The sequence below is a fragment of the Lissotriton vulgaris genome, chromosome 10 (genome assembly GCF_964263255.1).
Source record: "Lissotriton vulgaris chromosome 10, aLisVul1.2, whole genome shotgun sequence".
Taxonomy (NCBI): domain Eukaryota; kingdom Metazoa; phylum Chordata; class Amphibia; order Caudata; family Salamandridae; genus Lissotriton; species Lissotriton vulgaris.
In genome coordinates, this window is record NC_141698.1 from 985,101,403 (window position 1) to 985,124,215 (window position 22,813).

General features: G+C 51.4%; 1 protein-coding gene across 12 annotated transcripts in view; it reads right to left on the minus strand.

The window, feature by feature from the left end:
* The window catches only part of PHF14 (PHD finger protein 14), a 1,195,141-nt gene that overhangs the window by 920,150 nt on the left and 252,178 nt on the right, over positions 1–22,813 (minus strand). For all 12 annotated transcript variants that reach the window (XM_086941991.1, XM_086941985.1, XM_086941984.1 and 9 more), the window contains one exon: positions 13,486–13,632. In XM_086941991.1, coding sequence (XP_086798117.1) covers positions 13,486–13,632 — 147 coding nt within the window. The remainder of the gene's footprint in view (positions 1–13,485; positions 13,633–22,813) is intronic.

Here is a 22,813-nt window from a genome sequence, read left to right on the forward strand (position 1 = left end):
ATGGTGCAGACAGAGGGAGAAATGTTGCAGGGGGAGGGGAGATGGTGCAGGCAGAGGAAGAAATGGTGCAGACAGAGGGAGAGATGGTGCAGGTGGAGGGGAGATGATACAGGCAGAGGGAGAGATGGTGCAGGTGGAGGGGAGATGGTGCAGGCAGAGGGAGAGATGGTGCAGGCAGAGGGAGAGATGGTGCAGGCAGAGGTGGAGATGGTGCAGACAGAGGGAGAGATGGTGCAGGCGGAGGGGAGATGGTACAGGCAGAGGGGAGATGATGCAGGCAGAGGGAAAGATGGTGCAGGCAGCGGAAGAGATGATGCAGGCAGAGGGAGAGATGGTGCAGGCGGAGGGGAGATAGTGTGGACAAAGGGAGAGATGGTGCAGACAGGGGGAGAGATGATGCAGACGGAGGGGAGATGATACAGGCAGAGGGAGAGATAGTGCAGGCGGAGGGGAGATAGTGCAGGCAGAGGGAGCGATGGTGCAGGCAGAGTTTGAGATGGTGCAGACAGTGGGAGATATGGTGCAGGCAGAGGGGAGATGGTGTGCGCACAGGGTGTGATGGTGCAACCAGAGAGGAGATGGTGCAGGCAGAGGGGAGATGGGGCAGGCAGAGGGTGAGATGGTGTAGGCTGAGGGAAAGATGGTGCAGGCATGGGGTGAAATGGTGCAGGCAGAGGGGAGATGGTGCGGACAGAGGGAGAGTTGGTGCAGGCAGAGGGGACATGGTGCAGGCAGAGGGTGAATTGGTCCATCCGGTAAATTGTGAGGGGGTGACACCATGAGTTACCCGCACCGGGTGACACCAACCCTAGTGACGCCACTGCACACTGCGAGGAGGGTACATCACTGTGAGCCAATCGGCGGGCTGTGAGACTCTGCTTCTACTCTGCAAGTCGGTAATGGCACCTTAATAAACTGTCCTTAACGTTGGGGATCAAAACAACCCACTATCATTCTACCCGGACTTTACCGCGCAGGTTCAGGCAGCACGGAAGGAATTTCAAAATGTGAAACAGCTGCTTCAGCAGGAGGAGATCCCATATGCAATGCTGTATCCAGCGAGACTGCGCCTCGGAGAGTTTGAGTGAGGGAAAATCTTTGCGACACCGAAACAGGCGATGGCATATTCTAAGACGCTGCAAAAACGGAGTAGATCTTCTGGTGTCACCTCTGATGTTGAAGACTGAGTATTAAAACTGTTTATGGTGCATGTATACAAGGGGCTACCGAATGCATATAATAACGTATTGTTCATTGTTGAGGGCCTTGGGTGAGGCGAAGGGCTCGGCGGGACACCTGGGTGAGTGCCTAGATGATAGTTACCACGCCAGAGATCCCCTGCCTATGTTGTTAGATCTGCACTCTTGTAGATGACAGGGAGGGCCTTATTAATGTTCGCCCTAGACTGAGTTATATGTAAATTGGCTGTTCACTGACTGATATCTATGTTGACACTCATGGGCTGGCTTAAGGGGAGGGTATGCCATATCGAATGCAGTGGCCCACTCCCGCCTAGTGCCAGGAGTGTAAGTTGCCGCCACAGCCCCACTGGGTATGACCCAAAAATCACAAATGTGTCATTGTTGTTGTTATTGAGGGGGGCGCAGGTGATATGCGTCTTTGGCGGGTTGGGGCTGCCAAAGTGGGAGGGAGGATGGGGGCCTGAGCCTACTTTCTGCTTGAGGTACCAGGTTTGGAATTCTGCTAATTTTTTGAAATACGGTACAAGGGAGCTGTTGAACATGCTGATGTGGAATGGCGCTGGCTCGAGACTAACGGGAGTCCTGATTGATGGCGGGTGTGAAGTATAAATGTGACACCTGGAATGTGAGGGGCCTGAATACGCCTAAAAAAACAGACAGGTGCTCGCACAACTGGATAGACATGGGGTGCACATTGCATTATTGCCACTTAACTAAACACACTGAGGGACCTATAGCGAGGCGTGGGCAACCTATCGTCTAGCCTCCTCTTACTCTAATTACGCCCAGGAAGTTTTGATCCTCGTTAAAAAGGCGACGTCATTTCAACCAATTGACTCCTCTGTAGACGGAGAGGGTCGCTGGGCAGCAGTGAGAGGCAAATTGGGTAGGGTGATGGTGACAATTGCTAATGTGTATGGTCCGGTGGTTGATGGCTCATTTGCTGCGAACCTGGCCGGAATCGGCACCATTGATTGGGGGGGACCTGAATACACATCTAGACCCACAGCTGGATAAATCCGCCCTAGCTGGCAGCCATATGGTAAAAACTGCTCAACGTGTCCGGGATTTTATGGAAGAGATGGGCTTGATCGACGCTTGGCGCCTAAGGCATGCAGGGGTCATGGAGGGCACACATATAACTCCAGCTCATAATACGTGGTCCCGGCTGGACTATTGGTTGTTAGATGGGGTGGTTAATGGCTTGGCAACAGAGGTTCACACGCTCCTTAGGACCCTATCTGACCACAACCCAGTCATGTTACTGATCACGGTGCCACAAAATATACCTTGCCCCTTCACCTGGCGGTTCCGAGCAGAGTCCCTTCTGGACCCCATATATGAGGACACTATTCAGAAAGCCATAGTCCACTACTTCGATCTGAATGTGGGTACGGTCGACAGTGCAGTTACCTTATGGGAAGCATTCAAAGTCACCATTAGGGGGGTTTGTATAGGCACATCAGTGGGCATCCTATGGTACCTGAGGGAACAGGTGCGTCGCACTGAGGATAAACTGCGGGAATTAGAGGCTTCTTATGACGCGCTGCCCACACCTGACACACTGGCACACATCAGGGAATACATTGAGGAGCAGCAGTGACTAGCGGAATCAGAGATGAAATATATATCTAAGAGATTTGTGGCAAGGGCCTACGGTGAGGGTGGTAGGCCCGGCAGAGTTCTGGCCAACCGACTTCGGGAACGCGCAGATATACCCTTGACAGAGCATATAGTAGACGACATGGGAGTGGACCACTTCGCCCCGGAAGAAATCCTTGGCCAATTCCACACGTTTTATGAACAGCTTTATGCTTCCCGGGGCGAGGTGTCTGAAACCGCTCTGAACTACTACTTGGCTTACACGGCATGCGCCTGGCTATACGACGTCCATAGAAAATTTCTTAGCCTCCCCATTGACGAGGCAGATGTCAAGGAGGCCATCCTTTCATTGCCGAATAAAAAAGCTCTGGGACCTGATGGACTATCGGCGGAATTCCAAAAGCGCTACGTGGACCTGCTTACGCCCCACATTCTAGCCATGTATGCGGAGAAACACGAGGTTGGTCATCTTCCTCCATCTCTGAGACATGTGCTTATTATCACCTTGTTAAAGAAAGAAAAAATCCCCAATAGGTGCGAATCCTATCGCCCGTTATCCTTGATTAATATCGATGCCATGATACTAGAGAAGGTTCTAGCCACTAAACTACATCCTCTAATGCCAATGCTGGTGCTGCCAGACCAATCTGGCTGTATCCCTGATCGTTCCATGTCCTGGACCCTCCGAACAATATTTGCCATGTTCCATGTTCTCAACCCGGATCTGCCCGCTGTGGCGGTGCTACTGGACGCGGCCAAGGCGTTCGATTTGATCGAATGGAAATACATGATAGCTATTCTATACAGAATGGGCTTCCCCCCTGTCTTTGTCTGCTGGATACAAATCCTCTACACAGATGCTTCAGCGAGGGTGAGGGTCGGCTATTCAGCGTGGCTCTAGGCAGGGATGTCCCCTGTCCCCTTTCCTCTTTGTTATTGTACTGGAGCCTCTAGCATGCAGGATTCGACAGGCGCACGGAGCTGCTGCTTTGAATTTTAAAAATAGACCAGTGGGAATATCTGTGTACGCAGATGACATGGTTCTATATGTACGTGAGCTGCAACTATATCTGTCACAGGTCATTCGCGAATACATCCGGTTTGGTCTCTTCTCCGGACTGACCAACTGGGAGAAAACTGTCTTAGTTCCCCTCACACTGATCACCAAGGAGCCGCAGTTGGAGTATCCCCTACTGTGGATGGAAGATCCAGTAAAGTATCTGGGCATCTGGCTCAATCGCGATCCCGCGACTGTGATACAGGAGAATTACGGACGGGCCTATACCGAACTCGTACGGCAGGTTGATCGGTGGGCAGGACTACCCCTGTCACCGGCGGATCGAATCGCAGTGATCAAAATGGTGGTACTTCATAGGTTTCTATATTTATTTTGCAACATCCCCATTCACAACTGCTTCGTCTGGTGTGGGGTGCGAAACCTCCGAGAATTAGCTGGGCCACACTTACTCTACCATTAGAGAAAGGAGGCTTCTGCGCTCCAGATTTCTTTGTGTACTATTTATGTGGGATGGCCCAATATGCGTTTTTCTGGTTCCGTCCGCATGGCTTTATCCTCATGTGGTGGTTGAAGAGGGGGACGCCGGAGACATGCCCCTACGGGGCATCATCACGCATACTCGTAGACTAGCACCTAAGATTGAGATCAATACCATTGATGCCACAATATCGGCATGGCAAGAAATTGGCAGGCGGACAGACAGACTCCCCTTGTATGCTCCAAACCTAGCTATAGAAGGACACAGTGCTATCTCAGTAGCACATGAGCGGGGTCCGATACGTGCACTCAAAGAGGCAGGCATTTCTGTGCTGGGTGACCTATACAAGGATGGGACATACATTTCTAGAGAAGATCTTAGTTATATTACTAACACCACACCACTCTTCAATTATACGTGTTATTGGCTGCGCAGAGCAATGAGGGACCCCTACCCCAGCTTTCCAGAGGAACCAGCAGTCTCGAAGTCACTGCAACTGGTGATAACAGTGGCCACCAAGAAACATTTACTCACTAGGCTTTATAGGACGGTACAGGAAGAGTCTATACGTCAAGCAGACAAGAGCCTCGGGCGCTGGAATGTGTGTCTGGAATCGCATATATCGTCATGTGGGAACAGAGCTGCTCGGTGACGGGGAGGTTATCACCCAATAGTAACCTGTGCATTATACACCTGAAATATGTACATCAGGCTTATCACACCCCCACGAAACTTCATAGAATGGGCCTTAGAGACACAGACTGTTGCCGGAGATGCTGGCAGGGTGGGGCTGACTTTGTGCATCTAGCATGGCAATGTCAGAGAGTGCATACATATTGGACAGAGGTGTTCGAGATGTTATATACCATGACTGGGCAAACGATAGTGTGCTCCGCTGGTATGTTTATTGGGATACGTACCTGACTTAACCCCTTCGATGCTGATGACGAGCTCAGCTCGTCATCACCCACGGGTGGCGTGTGCTGATGACGAGCTGAGCTCGTCATGTAACGCGGAAAAGTGAAAAAAGCCGCGCAGCGCAAAAATCGCCGCAGCAGCGATGAGGTTAAAGGGTGTGCTGGGGCGCTTTGCGAGAGTGGCTCTGTTGCTGGCTAAGAGGCGTGTGCTGTTCACATGGGATGAGAAGCAGTGTCCAAAGTCTGCTAAGTGGCTTACGGACATGGTGTATTGTCAAGAGCAATTGAAACTTTACTCAGAAGAACTCCCGAAGAGCTCCAGACCAAAGGACATGGGCCCCACTGAGAAAATACCTATTGGCCCGCAGTGAACAGCATGGGGACGATACAGACACAAGAGTTCCTTGATGGGCCTTCGTCCAGCACTGACGAACAAGTTACTTACCTTCGGTAACGATATATCTGTAAGAAACATTAGTTAGTGTTAGATTCCTTACCTTAGAATATCCCCAGGCGTCAGTCTGGATCCGGAAACTTTTGCGTAGCAGTACCCCTGCGCGTCGGTAGGCGTCGTCTGCAGGCGTCCCCTGCGGCTCCGCGTCCGTCGTCGGCGTCGTGCGCCGTGATGACGTCGCTGGAGTATATAGACGCCGCCTCCGCGCGCTGACGTCAGTTCTTTGCACACAGCTTTTCCGCGCCAGGAGACGCAGAGCCATGAGAGAACCAACACTGGTGCCATGTAAAAACTAGGGCCCTGAAAGGGATGTCCTTAACCCTATGTATCAGTTCGCAGAACGGGGAGGATGGGTGGGTTCGGTAAGGAATCTAACACTAACTAATGTTTCTTACAGATATATCGTTACCGAAGGTAAGTAACTTGTTCATCTGAAAGAAACACGTTAGTGTTAGATTCCTTACCTTAGAATACATACCCCAGCAATACCAATCCCGGTGGTGGGTCTGCGAACCAATACAAAACTACACCAGAAAGTCCTGGAGGACAGAACGGCCAAAGAAGCCATCCCTCCGGACTTGACTGTCCAGGCAGTAGTGCCTCGCAAAGGTGTGCAGCGAGGCCCACGTAGCCGCTTGGCAAATGTCCTGCAAGGGGACTCCCCGGCCCAGGGCAGTGGTAGCCGCCGTGGCCCGAGTGGAATGGGCCCTCAGCCCAACAGGAGGCTCCTTCCGAGCCAAAGAGTAGCACGCTTTGATGCAGAGGACGACCCATCGAGAGATGGTTCGTTTACAAACCGCCCGTCCCTTCTTCGCACCCACGTAGCCAACAAACAGTTGGTTATCCACCCGGAACTGGCGTGTGCGATCCATGTAAAATGAAAGCGCACGTTTTGGGTCCAGACGATGGAGCCGCTCTTCATCCTTTGAAGGATGCGGAGGCGGGAAGAAGGAAGGGAGGGTGATGGACTGCCCGATGTGAAAGGCCGAAACAACCTTGGGCAGGAAAGAAGGTCTAGTCCTCAGAACCACCTTATCAGGATGAATGGACAGGAAAGGAGGTTGGACAGAAAGAGCCTGGAGCTCACTCACTCTCCTGACAGAGGTGATGGCAACCAGGAAAGCCGTCTTTAAAGTCAGGAGACGGAGAGGACAAGAATGAAGGGGCTCAAAGGGAGCACACATTAGAAAGGTCAGAACCAGGTTCAAATCCCACTGAGGCATCACAAACGGAACAGGTGGAAACATGTGAGTGATGCCTTTCAAGAATCGAGTTACAATCGGGGATTTGAACAAAGAAGGCTGATCAGGAAGCCTCAAAAAGGCTAAAAGGGCAGAAAGGTAGCCCTTGATAGTGCCCAGAGCAGAGCCCTGCTGGGCAAGAGAAAGAAGAAACAGAAGAACCTCGGAAAGAGGGGCAGAAAGAGGATCCACAGCCTTTGCTGTGCACCATGCCACAAATCTGTTCCACCGACAGGCGTATACCGACTTAGTGGAGGGACGCCTGGCTGCCAGAATAACATCACAGACTTCAGGAGGCAAGTCAAATGGCCTCAACTGCCGCCGCTCAATCTCCAAGCATGGAGGTGGAGACTGGACAGGTTCGGGTGGAGGACCGTCCCCTGCTGCTGCGACAGAAGGTCCTCCTGAAGGGGCAGGCGGATCGGGGGACCGACTGACATGCTGAGTAGCTCGGGATACCAATACCTTCGAGCCCAGTCCGGAGCCACAAGGATAACTTGGGCCCGGTCGCGCCTGATCTTCTTCAGCACTCTAGGCAGAAGTGGTATAGGCGGAAAGGCGTATAACAGACCGCAACTCCACTCGCGCCGAAAGGCGTCGCCGTGCGAGTGCCGTCTTGGAAACTCCAACGCGCAGAACTGATGACATTGCGCGTTCTCTTCTGTGGCGAATAGATCTAACCAAGGCTCTCCCCATTGCCGAAAGATGCCTTGCGCCACGTCCGAGTTCAGACGCCATTCGTGATCCATCGAGCACCGACGGCTGAGTTTGTCCGCCCTGGCGTTCAGAGAACCTGCCAGGTGTTGAACCGTCAGAGTCACGCCCTGACGTTCCAGCCATTGCCAGAGGCGCAGAGCCTCCTGGCAAAGGGTCCACGACCCCACTCCGCCCTGTTTGTTGCAGTACCACATGGCGGTGGTGTTGTCGGTGAACACCTGCACTACACTCCCGTTGACAAAGGGGAGGAATGCCTTCAGTGCCAGACGAATCGCCCGCAGCTCCAACAGGTTGATATGGAGCCGGGACTCCGCCGGAGACCAGATGCCTCTGATCTCTGCCTCTCCCAAGTGGCCACCCCAGCCCTGGAGGGACGCGTCCGTCACGACAACGTGCTCCGGTTGGGGAAGGGAGAGGGACTTGCCCCTGACCCAATCGCGGTCCGTAAGCCACCACTGCAGTTGTCTCGCAGTGCCCTCCGAGATCAAGACGTGGTCGGACAAGTTGCCCTGATGCTGGGCCCACTGAAACTTCAGGTCCCACTGCAGAGCCCGCATCCGCCACCGGGCGTGATGCACCAGAAGGATGCAGGAAGCCATCAGTCCCAGCAGCCGCAGCGTCAACCTGACCGAAACTCGGGATAGCGGCTGAAAGATGGGAATCAAAGCCTGAATATCCCGAACCCGCCGTTCCGGAGGATAAACCCGAAACTGCGCCGAGTCCAGAACCGCTCCGATGAAAAGGAGCTTTTGAGAGGGACACAGGTGTGATTTCGGCACATTGATGGAGAACCCCAGGTCGTGCAAGAGGTCTGCCGTCATCTGAAGGTGGTGGACGACTGTCTGGGGCGAGCCCGCCTTCAACAACCAGTCGTCTAGGTAGGGGAAGACTGAAACCCCTAACCTGCGCAGATGGGCTGCGACCACCGCCATCACCTTTGTGAACACCCGTGGGGCGCTGGTAAGGCCGAAGGGAAGCACGATAAACTGAAAGTGCTCCAGGCCTACCGTGAACCGCAGGTAACGCCGGTGGGCCGGCAGGACGGGGATGTGAAAATAGGCGTCCTGCAAGTCCAACGCTACCATCCAGTCTTGTGGGTCTAGAGCAGCCAAGACCTGAGCTAACGTCAACATCTTGAACTTCTCCTTCCGGAGGAAGCCGTTGACGTTCCTTAGATCCAAGATAGGACGTAGGCCCCCCTTGTCCTTCTTGGGCACCAGAAAGTAGTGGGAATAACAACCACGCCCTACTTCTGGCCCAGGAACGCGCTCGATGGCCCCCTTGGCCAAGAGGGCCGTAACTTCCTCCTGCAGAAGTGTCAAGTGGTCCCCCGACACACGGTGGTTCTGCGGTGGCATGGCTGGAGGAGAGGTCTCGAAGGGGAGGGAGTAGCCCCTTCGGACGATTTGCAGCACCCACCTGTCCGAAGTGATCGTGCGCCAGTGAGCGTGGTGATGGCGAACCCTGCCACCCACTGGCGTCACATGGGGCCGAAAGCACGGACTAGGAGGATTTTGGGGTAGATGCTGCGGGGGAAGGTGTGGACTGACCCCGCCGTTGTCCCCGACCGCCACCACCGCGGTTTCCACGGCCGCCACCGCGTTGAAAGGATTGTTGCGGCGCGTGGCTGGCAGCACGTGTGGGGGCGCCCCTTCCTTGGCCACGAAAGGGACGAAACGAACCCATTTGCTGACGCTGGGTCGAGAGACCCAAGGACTTGGCCGTGACCCTGGAGTCCTTGAAGCGTTCCAGCGCGTGGTCCGCCTTGTCACCGAAGAGGTGACAGCCATCGAACGGCATGTCCATCAGTGTATTTTGGACGTCTGCCGAAAAATTGGCGGATCTCAGCCAGGCGTGGCGACGAATCGCCACTGTCGTTGACATAGCTCTGCCCAGCGAGTCGGTCGTATCAAGACCACACCGTATCGAATATTTCGCTGCATCTCGGCCCTCAGCCACAGCCTGACCGAGTTTTGCCCGCACCTCCATGGGGCATTCTGGCAGCAGTTCCGCGACCGTATCCCACACAGAGTGGGTGTAGCGGCCCAAGAGGCAGGCGGTGTTGCAAGACCGCAGGCCCAAACTAATGGACGAGAAGACCTTCTTGCCAAATTGGTCATACCTCTTGGATTCCCGGTCGGGCGGAGCCGACGGGAATGCGGACTGGGAGGTCGAGGCCTGGATCACCAGACTCTCAGGAGTGGGGTGGGTAGACAGGAACTTGGGGTCGTCCGGACAAGGACGGTGGCGCCTGGCCACGTTCCGATCAACAGGCGGACCTGAAGCGGGCCTGGACCAAGTGCCCAACAGAACGTCTGACAAGGCTTCATTAAACGGCAGCAGTGGCTCCTGTGGGCATGACTGCGGTTTGAAGACCTCGGTGAGGATGTTAGGCCTCACGGCCGCGACGGGGAGCTCAAGGTGTAAGGCCTTGGCAGCCCTCATCAGCACCACAGAATATGCAGCTCCCTCCACCGATGCCACGGAAGGAGGAGAGATCAAACCAGGGTTAGGAGAGTCGTCCAGACCACTGGCATCCCCCAAGTCACCTGTCCAGTCCGGGTCATACTGGCACTCGCGTGACAGAGGGTCCTCGGACCCCTCCCAACCTTCACCGAATTCTTCATCTTCTCCGTATTCGGAGTCAACGATGTAGACCGGCTCATCGGGGTTCATGGGCCCCATCGGCGCCGGGACCGGCGTCGAGCGACGCCCGTCCGGCGCCGCGTCCGGCGTCGGGGAAGGTAAGGGGACGGCGCCGCCCGGAGCCGGCGCCGGAACCCCGGAGCCGGCCGGAGCCGGCACCGGAGAACCGGCGTCGCGCGGGGGCGGCGTCGGGGGTAACCCCGATGGCAACGGCGCCGGGGAGGCCGGAAGACCAGCCGGCGCCGATCCCGAAGGCCCTTGCGGCGCCGGGGTCGGAGCCGTCGGCGGCGCCGGGGCCGGAGCACCCGACGGCGCCGAGGCAGGGACACCCGAACCGCCAGGACCCCCAGACGGTAGCACTGGGCCCGAAGGCACCGTAGGCCCCGTCGGAGAACCGAGCGCCCTCATGGCCATGAGGAACGCCTCGATCTCCTCAGGCGTCGCACCGTGCCCAGGGACCGGAGGGTATGAGGCAGGCCGCGCCGGCGACTCTCGCGGAGCCGCGGGGTTGGGGTCACCCGAGCCCCCGGCCGCATCGCGCGAGCGTCGGGGGGGGGGAGTCGGGGGTACGATGACGACGCCCAGACTTCTTATGCTTCCTACCTGACGAGCCTGACGAGTGGTGTCGACTTCCGGAACGCTCGGCGCGGCTCCGCGATCGTTCCCTCGAACGCTCTCTCGACCTCCGGCCGGACCGGGACCGCTCCCGGTCCCGACGTGGGGCCGACACCCGGAGCTCCAGTAGCTTGCGGGACCGCTCCCGCCTAGCCTTGTTGGTGAGGGCCCGGCAGTCGACGCAGGAGTCCACGTCGTGGTCGGGGCCCAGACACCGGAGACAGAGGCGGTGATGGTCTGTGACCGACATCGTGCGCTCACAGTCATCACAGTGCTTGAACCCAGGCATCCTATCAGGCACAAGTGAGTAAATAACTTCGAAAAACTTGGTCAAAGACCGGAGTACTGCTCTTCAGATCTGCGTCCACTGGCGCGGAAAAAAGAAGAACTGACGTCAGCGCGCGGAGGTGGCGTCTATATACTCCAGCGACGTCATCACGGCGCACGACGCCGACGACGGACGCGGAGCCGCAGGGGACGCCTGCAGACGACGCCTACCGACGCGCAGGGGTACTGCTACGCAAAAGTTTCCGGATCCAGACACGCCTGGGGATATTCTAAGGTAAGGAATCTAACACTAACGTGTTTCTTTCAGATTTCACTGTTACTCATCCTCGAACTTATTGCAAAAGGGTGCTCCCCTGTACAGACATCAGCACCAGCAAGCATGGCAGTACTGTTGATGATAATGCATGTTACTGACTGCAGAAGTAGGGCTCGGGTGGGGGTGTGCGGGTGTTTTATTGGAAGATTCTGAATTACAAAAAATTCACTGTGATGTATCATTGCTATGTTTCTTTGCTGTCAATAAAGAATAAAAGAAAATTAAAAAGTGTCACTAAGGGGGTCATTCTGGTGGGAGTGGTGGGGTGGCACAGGGAGTTAGACCACTAGTGTGTCTTACCGTCATTTCTCCTATGACACCTTCACTCCGCAATGACCCATTCCCTTTGCCCTGCACAACGCTTGGTGGTGGTGGCACGATGAGTCCAGAGAAGGACAAGTTTGAGCTAATCCCGGTATTTTTCTTTGTTCTTCCTTTTCCCTTCTTTGGAACACGTGGGAGGAAACAAGACCCACATAAAGCTGGACGTCAAGCCCAAGGACGGTTCTGGGAGGATGGGGAAGCAGACCCCTACCAGAGTTTAGCTATTGTGCAGCGTTCGCTAAATCCAGTTATTTTGTTCTTTTGAAAAACCCGTCCGGTATATGGGAACTTGTAAAACCTAATTTCGACCCAAGACGTCCCTGCAATAAAAAAAACATTGTTGAAAACCACGTACTGTCTGCGTCCACTGTTTATACACATCCACCTGGTCCTCGAGCCACCTACAGGGACCATCAAAAAGATTACTGACATCTAGGTAACTATCAAGGACTTGCCCGACAAGGTGACTGTTGACATCAAGAAAGCATCGACATGGACTTCAACAAAGAGACTGCTATTAATGGTGGCTCATCTGCTGACCGGATTATACCTTTGGATGATGCTATAGAGGGAAAGTCATGGGTTACACACCACTTTTGCAGTTTAATAGTCAGAAAGGTGGCTGTCTGTATCAAGAGTAGTGGACTGTTGGTTTTTTGTAGCAGATTTCACTGGCACCTTCTTGGCGATTACTCCAGGCACATCCAATGGTTTCTTTTTTGTACCTTTTTTCCTGAACTTCTGGTGGGGGCACATCTTGAAGAATCCTCCCTTGAGACGGAATCCCTTTTGTGCTCTTGTAAAAATAAAGCCTGCCATGTAGGGTGTTACAGGTATCACATCTGGATGCCTAATGCTTTGGATGAAGGCAGTAAATACATTTAAGACACAGAGAATCTGCACAAAAATATTTTTTCCACAAACTGAACAGGCCTTAAAGAGGCAAACACACTCACTTTGCTGGCATGGGTGCAATTGAGACTGGGATGACTAGCAGGCAATTCCAAAAATGAGGAATCCTGATGTTCTGATGTGACTCAAATTGACAGGGTAGAAGTCTATCCAGGGACTCTTACACTGTAAGTGTAGTACAAAATAGGAGTTGTGGTGTCATTTTGTGGGAGCAAGAGTGTTAAGGTGCATTCATCTCATTATTCAATGTTGTTGTGGTTTTCAATGAGGTGAACATGCTACTATACAGAAACACTCTTCCGGGGTATATGACAATTTTACCAATGTTTACTGTGGTTCTAAATTACTGGGCGTTTACAGCCTGATTGGTGGACTAATTTGATAATATCACTCTATGAACAAGCCAATGCTGGAGAATAAAAAGTCTTAAAGGCAGTTTAATGCAGAAAGATTTGGGGCTTACTAAAATGGGGAAGATGTAAACTACAATTCAAAAACATGCACTTGATAGATGTATGTAGATTACTCGGTTTCAAATGTACCACAACAACCAACAGACATGTCTAAAACATTATTGTGCACATCCCTTTATTTGTCTCATCTTACAAATGTTATTTGGATCTGGCATTTCATGCCAGTTTGATTTAAATAAAACTAACATTTCTACAACAATAAACATATTTACATTTTAGTCACAAGCTGGGCTTCTAATTAACCCTGATTATTATAAACATAGATTAAGCCTCATACCATACCTGAGCTTCAGGTGTTAGAGTTTTCTCTCTCTCCAGCATGGAAATCTTACAATAAGACTGTAAAGCCAAGTAGTTCTTCCGCTTCCACTTTCGGTCAAATCGGTCCGCATGTTGTTTACAATAGGCAAAAAAAGGATCGGCTATATCCTAATACAAGGGTATAGAGAATATCGAGAGGCATGGTTAGCACCGTTGATATTTTCAAGTTGGACGATTCTATCTTTCGTACACCAGAATGCCATAATTATATTGATTGTTTTAGGTAATTGTATTTTACAACTATTATTTTTCAAACAAGCATGTTCACAAATATCAGAAGTGATAATGCATTCCTTTAGGACACAGTTTATCAACTGCATACATTCAAAACGTATTATTACATGCAAGAACGCGCTAGTGAGTCAAGGCAAAAATTATCTAAAATGTACTAAAGTGAGTAAGTGGTATAAAGAGCATGTGCAATGTCATACCCTGTTCAGGGGCCAAAGGGCAAGCCGGGACAACTGTGCCACAACCTTGGAATCGTATGCCTCTAATATGCCGTAGTAAGCCCTCTTATAGCTCTGAAAACTGAGCTAAGTACAACCCCTTCAGAAATTGCTCAATGGTAGTGATGCCTCACTTCTGGTCTAGGCAGCTCCTCCTCATTTGGGATAAGGTATTACTGTGATTATGGGGGAGGTGCAGATCTCCCCAATGAAGGGTGATGTGCTATCAGCAGGTGTTAGCTGTTGCTGAGTTCGCCTAATAGATGGGGATCCTACAGTCCTGTTTTGGCACAATCCATTGTGATGATATGCAGCTGTTGATAGGAGCGATGGTCCCAGATGAAGGCTTGATCATGGTGTGAACAGTTCAGCCAGTGTGAGCTGAATCTTGGGCCTGAAGTGGCCACGCATGTGCCGATTCTCTGGGCGTGGTGCAGCGAGGCACAAGCAGTCTTTGGCTTACAGAGCGGCCACGCACTGGCCACTCTTCTGTTGGCGAAACAGCCTCACACTGGCTGATCTTCAGTTGACCACACTGCTACACAAAGAGTGCATTTTGACTCAGGATCACAGCCCCCACATGTAAGGATAAGTTACTTACCTGTAATCCTAGTTCTCTTCCAGGGGCATCCTCATCAAAGTCATAAGCACTGAAAATTCCCACCCATGTGCGGGACCCCCCAAACAATATAAAAATGTAAAAACACATATCTAACTCCACATATATGTACGTATATATGTACGTACATATATTATTTTTCTCACACCAATGCAGCTCCAAAGAGAGGCTAACACAATATAAAACCTTGTACATGTACTGCAATTATAAAGGAAACAAAGAACACATTACTATACTCCTGAGGCACAGCCGGGAGCGTTGTTTATGTAAATCGCCATTTTTAAAAATTGTTTGCTTAGAAGCTGATTTTAATCCTACCAGTCTCCCCCTTGCTGCACCTCGTTGGGCACTTGTCTCCACATCACCACATCCGCGCAGCCGAGATAAACGCTGCCGCGGAATTACAACTTATTTGGACGCCATCAGCGAGTGAGCCGGTCTTTAGGCCACTCGCTCGAGGCCACGCCCCCCCCAGCCTACTTAAACGAGCTGACTGAAAGCTCGGGTTAGATCCTATACTCCTGAGGCACAGCCGGGAGCGTTGTTTATGTAAATCGCCATTTTTAAAAATTGTTTGCTTAGAAGCCGATTTAATCCTACCAGTCTCCCTCTCCCACTCGCTCGAGGCCACGCCCCTAACCTGCTACAAAAAGATGTGCATTCCACGTTCGCGCAGCGGACGGGCGCAGCGGGCGCGCCGTCAGCGCACCTAAGGCAAGCCCGTCTGGGCCCGTCGGGCCCAGCCGGACCCAGGCCCAGTCACTCTGTTTGTTTCTCCAGATAATTGACTTATCTATTCGAGAGATAGCCTCCAAGCATTTAACTCGTCGAAAAATCCTGAGTGCAGCTATATCCATCCGGAAGGTAAACCTTTCATCAACTGTGCTCTATGTAATCCGGCCACTACTACCTTAAACAACAACGGCCTTCAGCTGGGCCTTCTAAATTGTCGGTCCCTTCCCAGACACGCTCATGAAATCAACCTTCTGGTACAGGATCACGACTTTGATGCCTTGTTCCTCACAGAAACGTGGCTCACTTCCTGGTCGAATTCAGATATCATCAATGCTCTTCCCCCAGGCTATCAAATCCAATCCCAAAATAGACCCCTCGGCAGAGGAGGTGGCCTTGCGATAATCTATAGAGAACAATTTGCATGCAGAGCTAGCAATGCCAATATCGATGAGCGAGAGAGCTGCCAATTTGCCTTACAAATATCCCCTGCGCACTCCGTATCGGGGCTGCTGATATATCGCCCGCCGGGAACCGCAGGGAAATTCGCAAGCTCCCTTGTCGACACGGTCACCCAGATAGCAACCACTTCTCCCAACTTTCTCATTCTGGGAGACCTCAATCTTCATCTATTAGACCCCAAGGACCTTACTGCGTCCGAACTTCTTCTGGACCTCACGTCTTTTGACTTCCGACTAGCTAATTCAGAAACCACCCATGACAAAGGACATCTTCTGGACCCCGTTTTTACCAACATTACGGGCCTCACCACTTGCACTCCCATTCCTCTCCCGTGGACAGATCATCTCCAAATACCCATAGTGTGGAATCTTTTCATTCCACCCATCCAACAGGCCAAAATCCGGATCACTGATCGACGCTGGCACAAACTCTTGCCAGACGAATGGGCTTCCAATCTTAGGGCCACTCTTTCCCCCCCAGTATCTGACCAAGCCAGTGCTGATAATCAGTTCAACTCCTGGCTCACTACATCACTAGACAAACTTCTCCCTAAAACTTCCATCCTTAGGCGAACTAAAAGAGTGAACCCTGCCCCGTGGTACATTCCTGAGGTTAACCTCCTTCGGAAGGAGTGCAAAAGAACAGAGCGCTCGTGGAGGAAGGATAAAACAATAGTCAAGAAAGACGCTTTCCGGGCCGCCCTAAAAAACTACAAATCTGCTCTTCGCAACACTAAAAGTATATTCTTTCAGGAAAGGATAGAAAGCTCCTCCTGCTCTAGCAAGGAAAATTTCATCATTCTGAAAGAATTACTTAAAACCCCAGATCCTGCACCAAAGAATCTGCCAGACCCCAAGATAGCCGAAGAGAAATGTCATAAGTTGGCCAAATTCTTCGAGGATAAGATCCAGAAAATCCTTGCTTCTCTTCCACCTATCGATTTCAGCGAAGAAGACTGTATGAATCCAAACCCTATCATACCCTGTTTAAGCTCTCTTGGACCAGTTTACTGTTGAAGAGGTCTCAACCATGCTAGATACTATCAAAAGCGGATCTCCCAGGGACCCAGTCCCCCTACGTATTCTCAAGAAAGTGGCCCCCCACCATCGCTCCTCCACTTACTCATCTCATTAACACCTAACTGCTCCAGGGAGTAGTTCCCCCCCAGCTGGAAGGCGGCGATCGTCAAGGCGCTACTCAAAAAACCTTCGCTGGACCCCACGGACTTAGCCAACTATAGGCCAATTTCTCTCCTTCCCGGAACCAGTAAAATTGCCGACAAACTAGTGAATAAAAAACTATCACACTATCTGGAGACCAATAATCTGCTCAGATGTTCGCAAACTGGATTCCGCCCAGGGCAGGGCACCGACATCGCCCTACTCGCAGCAGTGGAGGAGGCCAGAGGCCTTTTGGACGCAGGAGGATCAGTGGCAGTGATCCTCCTGGACCTCAGTGCGGCCTTCGACACCGTCAACCATCGGGTCTTAATCCAGCGACTCAAGAACATCGGTGTTGAGGGCACTGCTCTGTCCTGGTTTAAATCCTTCCTTGACCACCGCTCCTTTCAGGTCTGGGAGAACGACATCCGGTCCCCCGATACCCTCCTCCAGTGTGGTGGGCCCCAGGGCTCATCTTTAAGCCCGACATTATTCAATGTCTACATGTCCCCACTGGAGGAGATTGTCAACCCGTTCGGACTGAAGATCATCAGCTACGCTGATGACACTCAATTAGTGGTGTCTCTATCCCACCCTAACCAAAAACCCTCGGACCTCTACAATTGTCTTGCGGAAATCCAAGGATGGATGAACAGTTCGGCATTGAAGCTCAATGGTTCAAAGACTGATATTCTCCTCCTTGGCCAGAAAGGGCTTTCCCTCTCACAGAACCTTTGGCCACCATGCTTGGTGAACCTCCGGCCCCCAAGTCCGAGATCAAGAGCCTAGGAATCTGGCTTGAAAAAGACCTTTCTTTCAAGACGCAAGCCAAAAAAATTGCCGGAACTTGATTCGGGCTCCTAAAATCCATCAGGAAGATTCTGCCACTACTTCCTCCTGTCTCCCAGAAACTAGTAATCCAAGGCCTTATCATGTCAAGGCTGGATTACAGCAACACCATCTATCTGGGTGCCCCCGAAGCAACCCTTAATAAACTTCAAAGAATCCAGAACACTGTGGCCAGGATTCTCACCAACACTCTAGCAAGATCTTCGGCCAAGCCAGCCCTGAAATAATTACATTGGCTCCCAGTGAGAGAACGAGTGAAGTTTAAAGCTCTCTGTCTAGCACACAAACTTCTACAGGACAAAGGCCCCTCCGTCCTAAAAAAATTCATAAGGCCTTATAAAGCCTCAAGATCCCTCCGATCCGACCATGAACACCTCATCACTATTCCTTGAGTGAAGAAGGTGCGCACGGGTGGACTGCGCTTTTCTGTCAACACAGCCTGCCTTTGGAATTCCCTTCCTCTTGATCTCAGGATAGAACTAGACTTTCTTCGATTCAGGAAGCGGCTAAAAACGCACCTTTTCCCCTGAGCCCCTCTCCCCTTCTTTTCCCTATCACTTCCCCTGTTACCCTCTAGCTTGTGAGGATCTTAGCGCTGGGATACTTAAGGGTGACTACGCGCTCTACAAAACCCAATAATAATAATAAATCAAATATCCTTTGAATTTTGTGTTTTAATGAGTAAAACCACTCATAATTCCTGAAAATTGCTCATAAAAGACATTGTTAGCCTCAGGCTGCATTGAAAAGCAATAACATAGAAAATGAAAGCATTTTCAACCAAAAAACTGGCACTGTGCCTTTAAGGCAGCCCTGACTCCAGGCTTCCCATCATGCCTCAGGGGTGACAGTTAGGTCAGTTGTTCTTTGCATAACCCTAATGTCAGGGCTAAATATAAAAAACGTACAGTTCTCATTTACCTGGGGAGGCGGGTGGGTTGCTTATGACTTTGATGAGGATACCCCTGGAAGAGAACTAGGATTACAGGTAAGTAACTTATCCTTCTCTCCAGGGGATCCTCATCAATAGTCATAAGCACTGAATAGAATAGCAAGCCCAACAACCACCTGCGGGTTAATGAGAAGTACATCTTCTACCATAAAAGACCCAACATCACAGCCCAGACTGGCTGTTAAACAGATTCCGCAAGGAGGCTTGGCCTACTTGGGTATCTGCTCTCGTGTCGGAATCAAGACAATAATGTTTGGTAAATGTATGGACGGACCGCCAGGCGCCGCCTTACAGATCACAGACATATTGAGAAAAGCCGCAGTCGCAGCCCTTCCCCTGGTGGAATGCGCTTTGGGAGAAAACCCCAGGGGTTTGTGTGCTAGCTGGTAAGCAAGTTTAATACATGAAACGATCCATCTGGAAATGGAACGTTTGGAGGCAGCATGGCCTGTCCTGATCGATCCATAATTAAAGAAAAGATGATCAGAATGACGAATCACTTTAGACCTGTCAAGATAGAATTTTAAAACCTTTCTGAGGTCTAAAGAATATAGAGCCCTCTCAGCTGGAGTAGAGGGATTTGGAAAAAAAAGTGGGCAGATAGATGGTCTGATTTACATGAAAATCTGACACCACTTTAGGCAGAAAAGATGGATGCGTCCGCAGCACCACCCTATTCAAATGGAACACCGTATAGGGTTCTGATGCACAGAGGGCTTGAATCTCGCTCACTCTGCGAGCTGACGTGATAGCCACCAAAAAAGCCTCTTTCCGTGAAAGATGTTGTAAAGTAGCTTTGTGAATGGGTTCAAAAGGAGGACCCATTAACTTTGATAACACCAGGTTCAACTCCCAGGGTGGAGAAGGAGGACGCACTGGAGGGTATACATTTTTTCAACCCTTGCAGGAAGTCCTTGACAGATGTTAGCTGGAAAAAAGAGGTTTGAGAAGGTGACCGCCTATAAGCCGTTATGCCCGCTAGGTGCACCTTGATGGAATTAAATTTTAAACCTGCTTTCCCCAGATACAACAAATAAGGAAGAACTGCTTCTTCTTGACATTTGATTGGATCATGACTATTCTGTATACACCACATATAGAATCTCTTCCACTTGCATGCATACGAATGTCTGGTGGAAGGACGCCTTGCCTCTTTCAGAATGAACATGCAGTCCTCTGGCAAACCTAGATGGCCATATTGGATGACCTCAGGAGCCATGCTGCCAAGCTCAGTGACGGAAGGTTGGGATGGTAGATCCTCCCGTCCATCTTTGACAACAGGTCCGGCCTGCATGGAAGCCTCTTGTGAGGAGTCACTGACAGATTAAGCAGGTCCGTGTACCACCACTGCCTCGGCCAATCGGGAGCAATCAGAATCATTGTTGTGCACGAGTGTGTTAGCTTGCTCACCACCTTCGGAATCAACGGGAGAGGTGGAAAGGCGTACACAAATTCGTTTGACCAGTCGATTAAAAGAGCATTCCCTCTCGAGCCTGGCCGGTGGAACCTGTAGGCGAAGCTTCGGCATTTGGCGTTTTGGTCATCCGCGAACAGGTCTATGGTGGGACGACCTCAGGATTGAAATAGTTCCTCTACCACTTTGTCGTGAAGAACCCAATCTTCCCTTTTCGTCGAAATGATGGCTTAGAGCGTCTGCCCTCACGTTTTGTTCTCCTAGAAGGTGAACCACCGTGACAGACAGCCTGCGAGCCAGAAGCCAATGCCAGATCCTCTGCGCTTCCAACAACAACGTCCGGGAGCACGTTCCCCCTGCTTCTTCAAGTAGTAAATTGTGGTGGTGTTGTCCGTCTGTACTAGCACAGATGCCTCTTGGATTGAGGGGAGGAACGCTTTGAGAGCTAGGTGGACTGCTCTCAGCCCCAGCATGTTGATATGGTAAGTACTTTCCTTGTGTGACCACTGACCTTGCACTTGCAGTGGTCCCATGTGCGCTCCCCATCCCAGAAGGGAAGCGCCCGTGATCAGTGTTTGCACAGGTGGAGGTTGATGGAACAGAACTCCCACCTGCATATTCTGAGCTTTTGTCCACCACGGAATAGAAGCTCGAGCTGCGTCTGATATGGTGATGTGATCGTCCCAGCGAGCCGATTGCATATCCCATTTGTCCTCCAGATCCCGCTGAAGAGGATGCATTCGAAGTCTGGCTTCTGGGACCAGGAAGATGCAAGACGCCATCGACCCTAGCAGGGAGGCAATTTTGTGAACTTTCTGAACCTTGCCGCGAATATTCAATTGCCATTTCTGGATGATTGATGATTGTCTCTCCGACGAAGGAAACACTTTTCCTGCTTCGGAGTCTAGCAGAGCTCCAAGGAAGTAGATTCTCTGGGTTGGCTGAATGACTGACTTTCCGAAGTTGACATGTAGCCCTAGTCTCTGGCAGAGCTGTATACAAGTCTGATACTGATTTCTTACGCTGACTGGGGAAGGACCTTTCACCAGCCAATCGTCCAAGTATGGGTACACGAAGACCCCACTGCGGCGTAGAGAAGCGGCCACCACTGCCACACACTTCGTGAACACCCGAGGGGCCGACTTCAACCCAAACGGTAGAACTTTGAACTGATAGTGGGAGGTCCCCACCCTGGACCGAAACAATCTTCTGTGACTGGGGTGTATTGGAACATGAAAATAAGCATCTTGAAGATCCAGCGAACACATCCAATCTCCCTTCCTGAGATGTGGATATATTTGGTGAAGCGCCAACATACGAAATCTTTCCTTTTTGACGTGCAGATTCAGTGTTCGCAAGTCCAGGATGGGTCTGTATTCTGCCTTCTGTCCTTTTTTCTTGACCAGAAAATACTGGGAGTACGCCCCTTTTGCCCTCTGAGAGACCGGTACTCCCTCGATAGCTGACTTTTCGAGTAGAGTGGTGACTTATCTTTGCAGTAGGTGCAGCTGATGATTTGATGTTGACATCGGGGGAACCGGTGGAGGCAGATGATTGAAATGAAGACAGTACCCATTCTGAAGCGTAGACAACACCCATCTGTCTTTTGTGGTGCTTTGCCACTCTTTCAAATGATTTGCCAGGCTTCCCCCCACTGGAGTGGTCCACGGCGCTGGGCGAAGAAACAACTCATTGTTTGGATTGAGTTTTACTGGTGTTGTTGCCTTGTCGTGGATTACTTCCTCCCTTGTAATTACGTTTCCCTTTGTACTGGGACTTCTGCTGCCCCTGCTGATCTTGGCTCTTCTGCCAGTTCGGGGTTTGAACCCCCTGCTTTGTAGAGCCCTTGCTAAAGGAGCGAAATTTTTTCTTGAACTCCTTCTCAAGACCTACCGCCTTGAGAGTTTCCTGCTCTGCTTTCATTCGCTGCATCTCCTCATCCGCACTTGCGCCAAAGAACGAAGAACCTGAAAAAGGCAAGTTCAATATGCGCGCTTGGGGTTCTGGTTTCAAAGCCGTTAGGCGCAACCATGATGACCTCCTTGCCGGTACCCCATGAGCGTACCCATGAGCTGCTAGGGTAGTCCCATCCGCTGCGGCGCTTATCACCTGGTTGGAGACTTGACTGCCTTCCAGGAGGATTTCTTCGAAGTCCTTATGATCCTCTGCCAGGAGTTTCTCCACAAAACGCTGCAGAGAATCCCACAGGGATCGGTCATACCGCCCAAGAGGGCTTCCGCATTGGCAACTTTGAGAAAAGCTGTTGATGTATTGCAGACCCACCTTCCCCACGAGTCTTGCATCTTACTGTCCTTATCGGGAGGCACAGTGGAGGATGAGGCGACTACATTGGACTTCTTCGCCGCTGCGATTATCACGGAGTCCGGGGGAGGATCAGCTCTGAGGAATAGCGGGTCGTCCTCTGGAGATTTGTACTTTAAGTATCCTCGCCGGAGCAGCCTTGACCGTCGCTGGGGTTAAGAAGACGTCCATAACTAGCTCTATAATCTCTGGCACCAAAGGCAGAAGAGGTTTGGGTGCAGTCCTATGCTGCAACGTTTTAAAAATTATTGAGGTCTTGATCTGCGGAGCTTTCAAGGCAACTCCCAGCTTAAGATCTCCCCTACCAAGTATGTCCTGAAACGTGGAGAT